This window comes from Taurulus bubalis, assembly GCF_910589615.1.
Source record: "Taurulus bubalis genome assembly, chromosome: 19".
In the NCBI taxonomy this organism is placed as follows: Eukaryota; Metazoa; Chordata; class Actinopteri; order Perciformes; family Cottidae; genus Taurulus; species Taurulus bubalis.
The window spans coordinates 10,956,472-10,968,672 of NC_136607.1; the positions used below are offsets into that span (position 1 = coordinate 10,956,472).

General features: G+C 40.7%; 1 protein-coding gene across 1 annotated transcript; it reads right to left on the bottom strand.

The window, feature by feature from the left end:
- Nucleotides 1–2,502: 2,502 nt before the first annotated feature.
- On the bottom strand, nucleotides 2,503–8,690 carry ccdc80l2 (coiled-coil domain containing 80 like 2; the record flags this gene model as incomplete). The annotated part of the gene is made up of 12 exons (XM_079234773.1): nucleotides 2,503–3,303; nucleotides 3,512–3,592; nucleotides 4,788–4,891; nucleotides 5,064–5,215; nucleotides 5,638–5,774; nucleotides 6,342–6,498; nucleotides 6,686–6,926; nucleotides 7,068–7,391; nucleotides 7,698–7,849; nucleotides 7,969–8,142; nucleotides 8,255–8,343; nucleotides 8,420–8,690. The coding sequence occupies 12 exons, from the start codon at nucleotides 8,688–8,690 to the stop codon at nucleotides 2,969–2,971; spliced, it is 2,217 nt and encodes a 738-aa protein (XP_079090899.1). The 3' UTR covers nucleotides 2,503–2,968.
- Nucleotides 8,691–12,201: the final 3,511 nt, after the last annotated feature.

A 12,201-nucleotide genomic window follows, 5' to 3' on the forward strand; every position in this document is an offset into this window, starting at 1 on the left:
AAAGACATAACCTTTCACTTTGACATATACCAACCACTTTTTAAGCCAACTGAGTTTCTGTATTTGGTGCTCAAAAGAAAAGCTTTGGGTGGAGTGTCACTTTAAAGGTGCTAGTAACAACTTCTAGAGGTGGCATAATGAGGGCTGTTAAAACGAAGCATATGAAATCCGGGGAAGGTTCCCTCCATTTCTCAACCACGGTAAACTCAAAATTACCCAATATGTTCTGTACCAAACCACTTCTCTAAATATTTGTCCAGTTGCAGTTTTGTAAAAATGTTTTAAAGATTTACACAATGTAACATAACCACAAACTGACCACAAAATGACCATCAAATACATCTTCCAAAGGTCTTCAAAGGTAGGATTTATTGCATGGCTGTTGTATTAGACTGCATTAGTTTCAGGTGTGACTGAAAAGCTGGCAACTGACTGTACATTCTGCGTAAGCAGAGGTTTAGATTGATGCACTCTGTATTCAATCCATTGTTTTAGTGCAGGGTCACTTTTATAGTCCGTAAACTCACAGGGAGAATATTGCTATGTTGGCCACAAAGACGACAGCCACTGGAGTAATAGATGTTTAGTTTCCCTGCTATTGCAAATATTAATCAAAAATGCTGTGGTCTGTACAGCTATTAGTCACACGTATATTTCAAGTCAAATGACCTGCTGAGAAAGGGATGAGGGAAAGAGGTCTTCTGGTCAAAACAAAGAGGAACCTTGATTTCTATTTCCAGTGTGATAAAAAAGTGGAGGCCAAAATTGTCTTGCTTAATCTAGTTGACATGAAACCACACAAAATAAAATACCCTAATGGTGACTCCTGTTCTGACACATATTTTATATGAAGAAATGAAGCAAAAACATACATTCTAATTTAAATAATCAAATGGGTCAAAAACACTAAATTGCTACAGTAACTTTGTAGTGAAAATTCTGTTGAATGCAAGCCAACTACTTATATATAATATATCCTCTCTAATCATGCATGCAGAAACATGCTCAAAACAAATGGCATTATCAAATGTCCCAAAAAATTAATGGCTGATTGGTGGTGTTGTTGCAAAGAAATACTCAATAATATCCATTCATAATAAGAGCATTTTCCCCCAGAGGTATTGCAGATTAATTCTAATATCTAGAAAGTGATTCATCTAAATAGTTTTACAGTTAGTGGACAGTTAAGTTGTACTCACCATGCTGAGGACAGCAATCCAAGGCGACGCTGCTTGGTCTGAACGGTTGCTGTGAAAAGTGGTGCAGTGTGTGTTTGTTCAGTGTATCTGTGTGAGTTTCTGTTCGAAGAGAGAGAGGGAGAGAGAGAGGCACCGAGATAATGCACATGACAAAGAGTGTGACAGAGCATTAAATGTGTGACTCTGTGTTTGTATGTGAGTGGGGGGTGGACACTCCAGTTCTGCAGCTACATTAACAGACTACTTCCTCTCTCAGTGCTATGTGTGTTTAGTGTGGGTGTGAGTCTCCCAGCCTCTGTTATCTGTGTGTTTTGATCTCATGGATTTGCCTATCCCTGGCAAACTCCCTGCAGTTTTCCTCTGTGCGTAACAACTGGTGCCCACTCACTCAGTGGCAGAGCAACAGAAAGAAACACTGTGAGACGTGTTCCTTTGCAACCGTATTAAACATTTTAAACACAGTTTAAATATGACGATGAGCGATGCCATGACTGAAAGCTACATAGCCACAGTAAGCAACAACCACAGAAACTATCGTATATAATTTGACCACATGTCTGCACAACAACAAGACCAACAGTCTTGTGCTCGTGTCTGTCTGAGGCTGCACTAACTTTGATCCCCCTGAATAAAGAGAGAAGCAGACACTAATGTCAACAGATGCTTTTTGTGAGGAAGTTGACTCCCTTAACCTCAGTGGATGTCATGGTTGTCCTAGTATTATCTCTACATGATTATTCCATGGGACATGTGTTGGCAAACCAGAGCAAGCTGTCAAGGCTTAGTAAACTGTACTTCCTCATGATGGTCACAGGTATTTATTTGTTGTACTTTCAGAGCTTATTATGGACACTGTAAAGTGTTTGAATTGCTGGAGTATGTATTTGTGATCGGTTTGTGAAAGAGGGCTAAAATAATGGTTTGCAATTAAAGGCAAGCTTGTGTGGTCAGTTGATATCTGCTGCCCCTGCAGAAACTCACATCCACATTTAGGCTTGTGTGTTGTTTGCTGTTGATTTTCACACAAATACATTTCCCCTAAACTGAGTCTGCAGATCTTCTACTCCACTAGAAGATCTACTCTACTTCCACTCTATATGACACTGATCGCTCTAGCCTTGTTATAAAATGGTGTGTTTGTTTGTGTGGTATTTGATGACCTTTCACATTCTATTGACAGAAAAATGTAGAAAACACCCTAAAAGATGTAGTTGGGTATGTTTTTTTTTCTCCAACAACTGAAAGCTTTTGAGAAAGGTTGAATTGCGCTTTTTTATAGAACTGTTATAAAAGAACGTCCTGAAGCAGTCCAGCATCAATAACTCTTTGTTTTACTGACCCTGAGATGGTGCAGCTCTTTAAAAAAAAACAGATGTTTAGCTCAGCGTTGAAGAAAATAATCTGCTTTGTTTGAATACAATTTCAATTTTAGCATCACAACATTTCAACAGAGGGACATTTCATTGTTATACTTTACACAGTCAATGTGTTTGAAAAAGAGTGAACAGAAGTGTTGCCAAAGAGCACAATCTGCTCGGCTTTGGGTCGACTTTCTTCCTGTTAAACTGTTGCTGTAATCAGCAAATGATAACAGAACACCATCTTTTTGAAAACATCTTTTCATTAAAAAAAATATGTATCTTATTATTGTGATTCTTTGAAGATGTGAGTCCTGGGCCTGTGAGTCCTGAAGAGGAGTTATTTGAGGTCTCTGTGTCGTCTTTGGAGCTCATTTTCACTCCACTGCAACTCTTTTTCCTTCTTGTGCATCATTCCTCTGACCGGTGATACAAATACGTGTCGTCCGCCCTGTCTTCATCATAGCCAGGATAATGGCCCCCCTCGCTGCCTCCCGTCCCTCTGTCCTCAGGGCAGTGGATCCCAAGTCTTTTCTGCAGCTTCTCCTCCTGCAGGCGCAGCTCCATGGAGTCCACCAGGTCGTAGATGCTATCCAGGGACCACATGGGTGATGGGAACCACGCCTTGACATCGCTATCCTTCCCCACAACCAGCATGCTGTAGTATTCCTTACTGATCTTCAGCTGTTCTCTCAGATTGTTGACCATGTCACGGGATAACGGCTCAACTTCACTCTGGCTGTGACCTGGTGAAATGCAATGTATTAAACACAGTAAAAAGGGATTCAAAAAGACAACTTGGAGACCTGGAAAACACAGTTACACCTTAAATAAAAAAAAAATTGGATATGTCTCCATATATTAACATTAATATTACATTTACAAAACATTGACAGTAATTCCAAGGTAATGTTTCCTTCGGTACAAGGACTGTTCGACATTACTGTGACTCACCATTTAGGGGAAATAGCTCAACAGTTCCTGATGCTTTGTCTCCAGTTCCAGTCAGCTTCAACATGGCAAAGTGGCGAATACCTGAAAAAAAAGGAGTAGTGGGTAAACGTGAGCAACACATAGACAGTGGAAGAAGTACTCCAAATATTTACTGAAGTAAAAGTCCTTCATTAATAATAATAATAATAATAGCTAGGATTTATATAGCGCCTTTCATGAAACCCAAGGACGCTTAACAAAGACATAAATAAACATAACAAATGCAACAGTAGCTAGAGGACTATAGGCTTTGGTGAAGAGGTGAGTTTTGAGGAGTTTTTTGAAGGTGTCCAGAGATGGTGTGTTGCGGAGCTCTATGGGGAGAGAGTTCCAAAGTGTGGGGGCTGTCACACTGAAGGCTCTGTCCCCAAAAGTTCGCATTTTTGTGTGAGGGATGGAGAGCTGACCCGTGCCTGAGGATCGAAGGTTCCGGGACTGTGTGTAAGGGTGGAGGAGGTTAGATAGATACTGAGGAGCCAGGGCATTGAGGGATTTGTAGGTGAGGAGGAGGATCTTGTAGGTGATGCGGGACTTGACCGGAAGCCAGTGGAGGTGGATGAGGGTGGAGGTGATGTGCTGCCAGGGCTTGGTGCGGGTGAGAACCCTGGCAGCCGAGTTTTGCACATACTGGAGCCTGTCCAGGGCTTTGCTGGGAACCCCCGGACAATTAAATGTTTACTTATTAATTCAACTACATAATAATTAGCATACAAATATACTCAACAAATGCTTTTTTTTTTTAATAATGATTGATACATGAATTTGTAAGCATCATTTTAATTGTTTCAAGTGGTAAAGGTGGAGCTAATTATTTGTTATCAATCTGAATCTGCAAAGTAAGTAACTAAATCTGTAAAATACACGTAGTCAAGTAACAAATCTAATATTTCCCTGTGCAATGTAGAGAGAGGTATAAGGTTATGATAAGCACAGTACTTGGGTAAATTACTTTATTGCTTTCCCTTTTCTGCACATAACTGTGTCAAGTAGCATAATACAGTATAGTTCAGTATAAATAAGAATATATTATCAAATGAAAATGATGCCATACAGTTTTGTATATTTTACAACAAATTACATGTATAATTATTATGTAATTTTACCCAAAAGGCAAACAAAGTGTTTGTTTAAAGGTCAGAGGAGGAAACCTGACTCAGTTGTTGTAACATTTTCATATTCTAAAAAGTGCAGAACAGACAGACTGCATTGTTCAGTGGATGTGTGGGCAGCTACTGACCCAGGTGACACTCCTGCCCACTGAGAGCAGAGAGCTGCTGTTGGAAGGAGTAGTCGTCCTCAGAGGGAGCAGAGATGAGCAGCAGTCTCCTTTTAGACATGAACCTAAACACCAACACAAAGAGCCATGTAAGTTAAAATGTGGTGCTATAAATCAGCATTATATGTCATCAGGGCATGTTGAATAAGATTGAGAACATTTTACACATGATAATGAAGAGGCTGTTGTCCCTACATAGTATTAGAGAACAATGAGCACTGAATTACAGCACAGTACCTCAGCAGGGAGTTCTCAGCTACAGGTTTTTGCTTTCCATTAGAGCAGGACGGAGGACTCCTCCTTTCTTTTTCTTTTTCTGAACGCCTTGAGGGAAAGTTGTCAATGTACTCGAACAGAGCAGGGCCTGATGGAGGAGCCTCAAAGACTTTCTGGGGAATAATAAGTGCTAATCAGGCGGAGCAAACACAGAGAGACAAGTCAAGTATCGTGTATTTGTATGTCATAGATTTACATCACGGGTTCGTGGGACATTGTCAAAATACTTCAATGACACAGCTGGATTATTAAGTGGCTGTTTTGTAAATCTCTTACTAAATGATGCTGGATTCTTTTAGATTTTCAAAAACAATTGTAAAAAGGATGGCAGCAACTTTGTCCTACACGTTTGAAGGAAGCGTTGCCTCTTTTGTTCTATTGGCAGCCGATGTGAATATTGTTCTCATCACTCTGATGAGAACAATATTCAGGCGTGATCATGAGTGAGAGTGGTGATGAAAATGAGCATGTATACTGACCAAACGATAAAAAACGAAGAAGATAATAGAACAGAGAGCAGAAGAGACTGTCTCACATTGGGTTTGAGGTCGTAGTCTGTGACGGTCATGGAAAAGAGGTCAGAGGACGACAGGCCGAGCTCCGCTCTCAACAGAGAGATCAGGCCTGAACCTGAGAAATGTTCTGATTGGTCACTGAATGGAGGCTCCGACTCTGAAACACAAACAATATATGACTGAATAGATCTGCAAAATGAAGTAAAGCAAGCAGACAAAGTACCAAGGGAATATTAGTTCAATGCAACCACAACAATGTGACTCAAAACTACCATAAAGATGAATCACCACCTCGGGACAAGGTCTGAAACATAACCTTCAAGGACAGAATAGTTATTGCAGCGTTGTTGTGTGGGATTCCAAACAAACATCGTTCCCATCAGCTACAGCTATATTTTGTGTTTACTGACAATTTAGAAAATGTAATCATGTTAACACACTGAACTGCGAAACATGTGTTATCAGTGAGCTCAAGGCAACACTGTGGTTTTAGTGCTACAACCTTGGAGTACAGGCTCTTGTTTTCAATTCAAACAGCTGCTGTTCAGCTGTTGGAAGTCAGAAATACCCTCAGTATTTAAACACACCACAGCTCAATACCAAATGTTGTCAACACAATTAAAAAGCAGTCTGCAGCTCAATTTTTGAAAAATATATTGAAGTAAAGAGGAAAAAGCTTGAAAGACACTAGTGTTATCTTTTTAACAACCAATGCAAGAGTTACCGAGCTGATGGTGTTGCAGCGTGAGCGTGGCGTCACTTCCCTCTCCCACAACGGTCGCCACAGTGATCTTCCTCCTAGCGAGGTCACAGGGTTGCTTCTCGATGTCGTCTTTCTGCTGCATGTACAGTGTTGCATCTCTGCTGGGCGTTGAGATCAACTAGCACCAGTGCAACACACAAACAGATGCATCACTCCAAATGGATGATATAAGGTCCTGATCAGGTGCAGATATGTCTTATGAGTCAAATGTTGTGCATAGATTTATAATGTGGATGCATATCAGGATTAGAGATGAAAGACAGAGGAAACGGAAAATGCTAGAAAAAAAAAAAGACAGTTCTCACCATTAACCTTCTTGTCCCCTTTAAATTGTTCAAAAACTCCTTCAGGGCTGATTTATCCTCCTCACTGACCTCTCTGTTGGACTTTTTCCCTCTTCCTTTCCCTTTCTTCCCTTTTTTCCCTTTACCCTTTTTCTTAGATCTCTGTGTTTCCTGTGTGTCATCCTTTGCATTCTGCTCTTTTTTATCTTCACTGTTTTCCCCTCCATTTCTTCTCTTCCCTTCTTCCACAGCGGAGTCTGGTCTGCAGTAGAATAGAGGGGGAAAAAGGACTTTGATCTTAATCCAGCACCAGATGGGAGCACAACATTTAAGGGCTTTAACATCCACACTCCTTTGTCTCCTACAGTATTTGTAAAATGGATTTAAAATATGAACATCATACCTGTCTTTCTTCTCTTTATCGTTACTCTTTGACACAGATAGAGGGTTTTGCACTCTTTCCTGGCCGTTAGAAGACGCCTGACCACCACTGCTCGAGTCCTTTCCCCTCCTGGAGCCCGTGGCAGGCACCTTACGGATAACAAACCTTGACCGTCCATTCAGTATATCTTGGATTTTACTCTTCAGAGCAGCTTTTTTGTCCAGGGAAGGTTTTCTTTGAAATGTCACAAGAGAAGTCACATTACCTCGCCTCTGAGGGCTCAGTATCATCTTCTTCTTCATCTTTTTCCTTTTCATTACAACCTTCTTTTTAGTGGTTTTACACCTAAATAAAAAAAATTAAACATTTTGTCTGAGATGATTTGTGTAGATTTTTCTTTCATAACATCAATCAAAATGACATGAAAATAAAACACAAATTCCGATTGCACTGCACAGCACAGTAAATTGGATAGACCACATTCACATCTGACACATCAATAACTACAAACTGAAAATGAATCTTTAGATTGTGAAATGTTGGTCATTTCCCCTACAACAGCATTACTTCAATGGAACGTGCACTGACTGAATTTGTTATTTTCCTCCATTCTCTATCAGTACAGTGAATGACACAGTGGTGTAATGGAACCTCAGGTTGGATCCTTTTCTGGTCATCTTTTCCAGCTTCCTCACGGGCAACTGATCAATGAGCTCCAACACCGCTTCAACACGGACCGGATAAGGGAAGCGCTCACTGACCCGAAGGTTCTTCTTCAGAACCAGCATGGTGAACCCTTGCTCCTGAAACAGTTGTCGCAGTATAAAAACTCAAGCGCAGGTGCCCACAAAGGAGGAATATTATAAAATTATAAAAATAAATCATTCAAATAGGCTGTAACTTGTTCATGTCTTGTTGTTACCTGGCTGGTAAGTTCCAGGTAGTGCAGCAGTTTGCTAACTGTGTCCGGGTCCAGGCTCTCCACTGTGGCGTCTCCTTGGAACGTAGTTTTCTGGATTCGACCTTCCATCATGGCATTCTGGATGATGGTGATGATGAATGTGTCTCTTTCTGCTAGACGGCAGTTCAGCCCTTCCTGAAAGAGACAAGATAGAAAGGATGCTGTTTTTAATGAAATTACTTTGGAATATTTTCCCAAATTTAATGAAAAAAAATCTCCAAAAGGTATAAATAAGTCAGTGCAGTACCTGCTCCATGTCTTCCAGCTGTTTCTCCATCATAAGAAGGTAGTGGTCATTGTGTGATGGGGCTGTTATCACCCACAGCCGCTTTTTACCTGGAGGAGAGAAGGGGTACTGTAAGTAGGTAAACAGACAAGTACACACATCAGCTGATCGGTTAATTTGTCTTGCCTGCAAAGCCCGCCAGGAAGTCCAGCTCTGGAGCCAGACTCGATGAGGACTCCTTCGCCCCTCTGTTGTCTGTATGATCTTCGTCCAACCCTAAGCCCTGCTCTATGCCCACAGGGAGGTCCGAATAGTCTCCCCAGTCCCTCACATTAGGGTCCAGCTGATCTTTGGACTTGCTGCGACTGATGCCCGGCCAGCCGGTGAGCAAACCCGGGTAGCTCCAGAGAACAGCAAACAACAGCAGAGGCCAGTGTGACTTATAGAAATGAAGCATCCTTGCTGACATGGTTGAGTGGCTGGCTTGTTGATCAGCTGGAGGTGGTTAGCAGCTCACAAATCCTCCTCTGATTATAAAATACATTTGTGCTGGATCGTATGCACCAGTGTTGCATCTGAAGGAGAATAGATGGATTTGTCCGCTGTTTAAAAGGGATTTAAGAGTTTAAACGCTCCACAAAACTGAGAAATCCCCAAATTCAAAATCCCATTAAAGCTTGAAGAATTCTGTATCCTTAAAAAATAGGTGGACCCAATCTAACATGAACCTCAAATGTAAAAGAATAGCAAAGACTGCAGGGATGTTAGCCTCTCTCACCAGCTGAGAGGAACTGACTGGAGAGACTTCCCTCTCCTTGCACACATGCACTCCTGGTTCACATTATACGCCGGGATCGTTAACAGGAAACTCATGGAATTTTCTGGGACTTCAAAGCATTTTCTTTCTCTCTCTGTCTGTCGTTCTCTCTCTCCAAACATTCTCTGTGTGTACGTGTGTGGTGTTGCTTTGTCCCACAGCTGCCTGGTTTGGTGTCCGTTCTTAATAGAAAAACCACCAGTCACATGCAAAACAGACACATCATTTCATAACATTATTCGGATTGAGGGCAACTGCTGAGGGTGTTTTTGAGCAAGAGAGTAAATACCTAACTGCTTCAGTGGTGCTGCTGGGAGTCTGATCCTGACCTCTGAGCAGAGGCAAGTGAATAGATAAATATCCCTGCAAGGATCAAATTACTTGTATTATTTCACCTGGTGACAATTGTATTTGACACTTTTCTAGCTCAATATCTGTCACTATCCATCAGAGACTCACGATTGCAGGCTGTCTCACACAGTGAAAAAAATAAGAAATAGATTTAGTGTTGACAGACTGAGGGAGTCAAAGTGAGTTTGCCATTTGTCCAACAGGAGTTAAAGCTTTTAAATGAAGGCAAATGGCTGTGACCATAAATAACCCAGACATGCTCATAGAAAAGTCAAGAAAAGTTCATACCAGTTCAAAGCCGTGAACCTGAGACAAATGTGCCCAGGCATTAACCCTGAAGACTCTCAGCCATAAAAAAAAAGGCATTCATTCCACCTATAACTGCCCAATAAATGCTTCACCACATTAAGGTGTAGCCTTAAACAGCTGATATTAGCATAAGACCACAAGACTCAACAAACGTGTAGCCATACACCTGACTATCTTACGTAGAGCTATTTTAGTAAATGATCTATTAAACACATAGTTGTCTAAAATGCAGGGCTTTCTATATTAGATTATTATAGTGTAAACATACATGACTGGCATGACTACTAAACAGCTACAGGTCGTGGTACACATTTTGAAATGACTGAAGACAATGACTGTTGAGGGCCTATGCGATTGTGAGATGTTCTTCCATCTGCTCCTCGACCTAAGAAATACAATAATACACACGTTGATTACATATATATTGTTATGTCGTTCGGGAAGAATAAGAAAAGAAGGGAGAATATAAGAAACAAAAAACATACAAAACGTTCAAGCGACGCCAATGCAATTAGAAGAGCCGTCTTTAGGGGGAAAAGCTGAAATGAGAACCAGGCGTATGCATTCCTCTCTCTGAGCCTGATAAAAAGAACCAGATGATCAATATGTGTGTGAGAGAGAGTATATATACGCTATACTTCATACTGGAAGTGAAGTGAGTGTCAACAAAGGCTCTGTTTCAATGCCACTTTTTCATTAGCAAAGTTAAAAGAAAGCCAACAACCTTCCGCGTGTCTCTCTCTACGAGCAGAGAAACACGTTAAACAGAAACATGAATTAAATTAGTCCCTCACAAGCACAACATTTATAACACATGGGCACTGGATGGGCGAGGCAACATGCATGACCTGACAGCAAACACATGATAATGTAATGGTCCACGTCAATGACATTAAATACTATTTCATGATAGATCATGAAGGTTATCAAGCATAAACTCTACTTTATTTATGATTACTGTATGTAGTTTATCGGACCAGTAATAATAAAACATAAAAATAATCAGAAATGGGTGAAAATGAGTTCATGACACAATGTAAAAAAATACGCCACATGTTTGAACAAGTGTGCCAATGCTAGTAGTGTGAGCGGAACTGATGAGTCCATGAAGACGGCTGGAGGGGGCCAACCAAAGGTCAACTATATGGCTGACATCCTGGACTATAGGCAGTTCGTAAGATTGTTTGGATCTTGTATTGACAATTTGATACAGAATATCATATTGTCCACTTAGAAAACACATGTGAAACATATGTGAAAGTATCAGTTCCTATAGTCCACATCTGTTTATCATGACGAGATTACACTGTGCAACAACGTCTATCTATTGATTCAAAGCCACCTTTCCAGTGACACCACACCACCATCCAAATGACTAAATATCTAAACACACTGGATCTGAAAAAATGAAGGAAAATGAAGTCTGCATTACTAACTTGGTAGTAACTTCACATTTGATTACGATGATGGATGTTGCATTTGCCCCATGCCTCCTTAACAGGATAATTCAGGTCTGTATGACATGTTTGTCTTCAGATTTATATATACATCCATGAGGTAGTCCATTTCATTACTGTTTAGTGTAGAAGGAAAATGCATCATTAAAAAAATATTTAAAAAAAAGACAATCCCCACAGTGCATAATATATAAAATGGTAAAAGAGCGCTCCTTAGTGGAAGTATACAGAGTTGCACCTTCAGCATGGCCGTGGTTTTGGGACGCCATTTCTGATAAAGAAGAATACACGTATATGTGCTACTCATTACATTTATTTATCATGATCATGCATTTGCATTGGTTGTCTATTTAGAAATTGACTTGTGCATATGCTTCCCGCAAAGAGGTTCAAACTAAATGTCTACATAAATTAATCTGGAACTGATAATAGTAAGGATAATAATAATAAAATATTAACCTTAATGTTACTCTCAATTAATAACATGTTGTGTTAACTGTTGCTAAAACACTATTTATAGTACATTAGGCCAATGAATGACTTTGTTTTTCCTCATCAGTGACAGCACACCAAAAGTCCTCGGATAACCTCTGCTGCATCATCTCATATGATCCAATAAAAGTGCTCTGCGGGCCGCTGTCTGCAGACATCTTCCGGGTCGACAGAAGAGTTCGCCTCTGTTGCACAGAGCCAGGACTATTGGCAAAGGTCAGTCCAGTTGTCTGCCGCTAACCTCCCCACTCTCACTTTTCTCTGTGCATTTGTTCCGTTGTACATTTTAGTGCGCTTGTCGGTGGTGTTTTGGGTCACACGTCGCCTCATGTGTATTAACAGCTGGCGGCTAGAGCGCTAGCTAGCCGACGTTAGCTCCCAGCTTCAGCTAAATGTTGCAGACAAAAGGAGGAAAGTGGCAGAAATAATACTCATGTTCTTCTGTGACTCGGATAATCTGCATTGAGCACCAAAAACACGTTTAATCCATAGATTTTACGCGTTCGGGTTTGTGAACGACACACAATGGTGAGGCAGTGTTG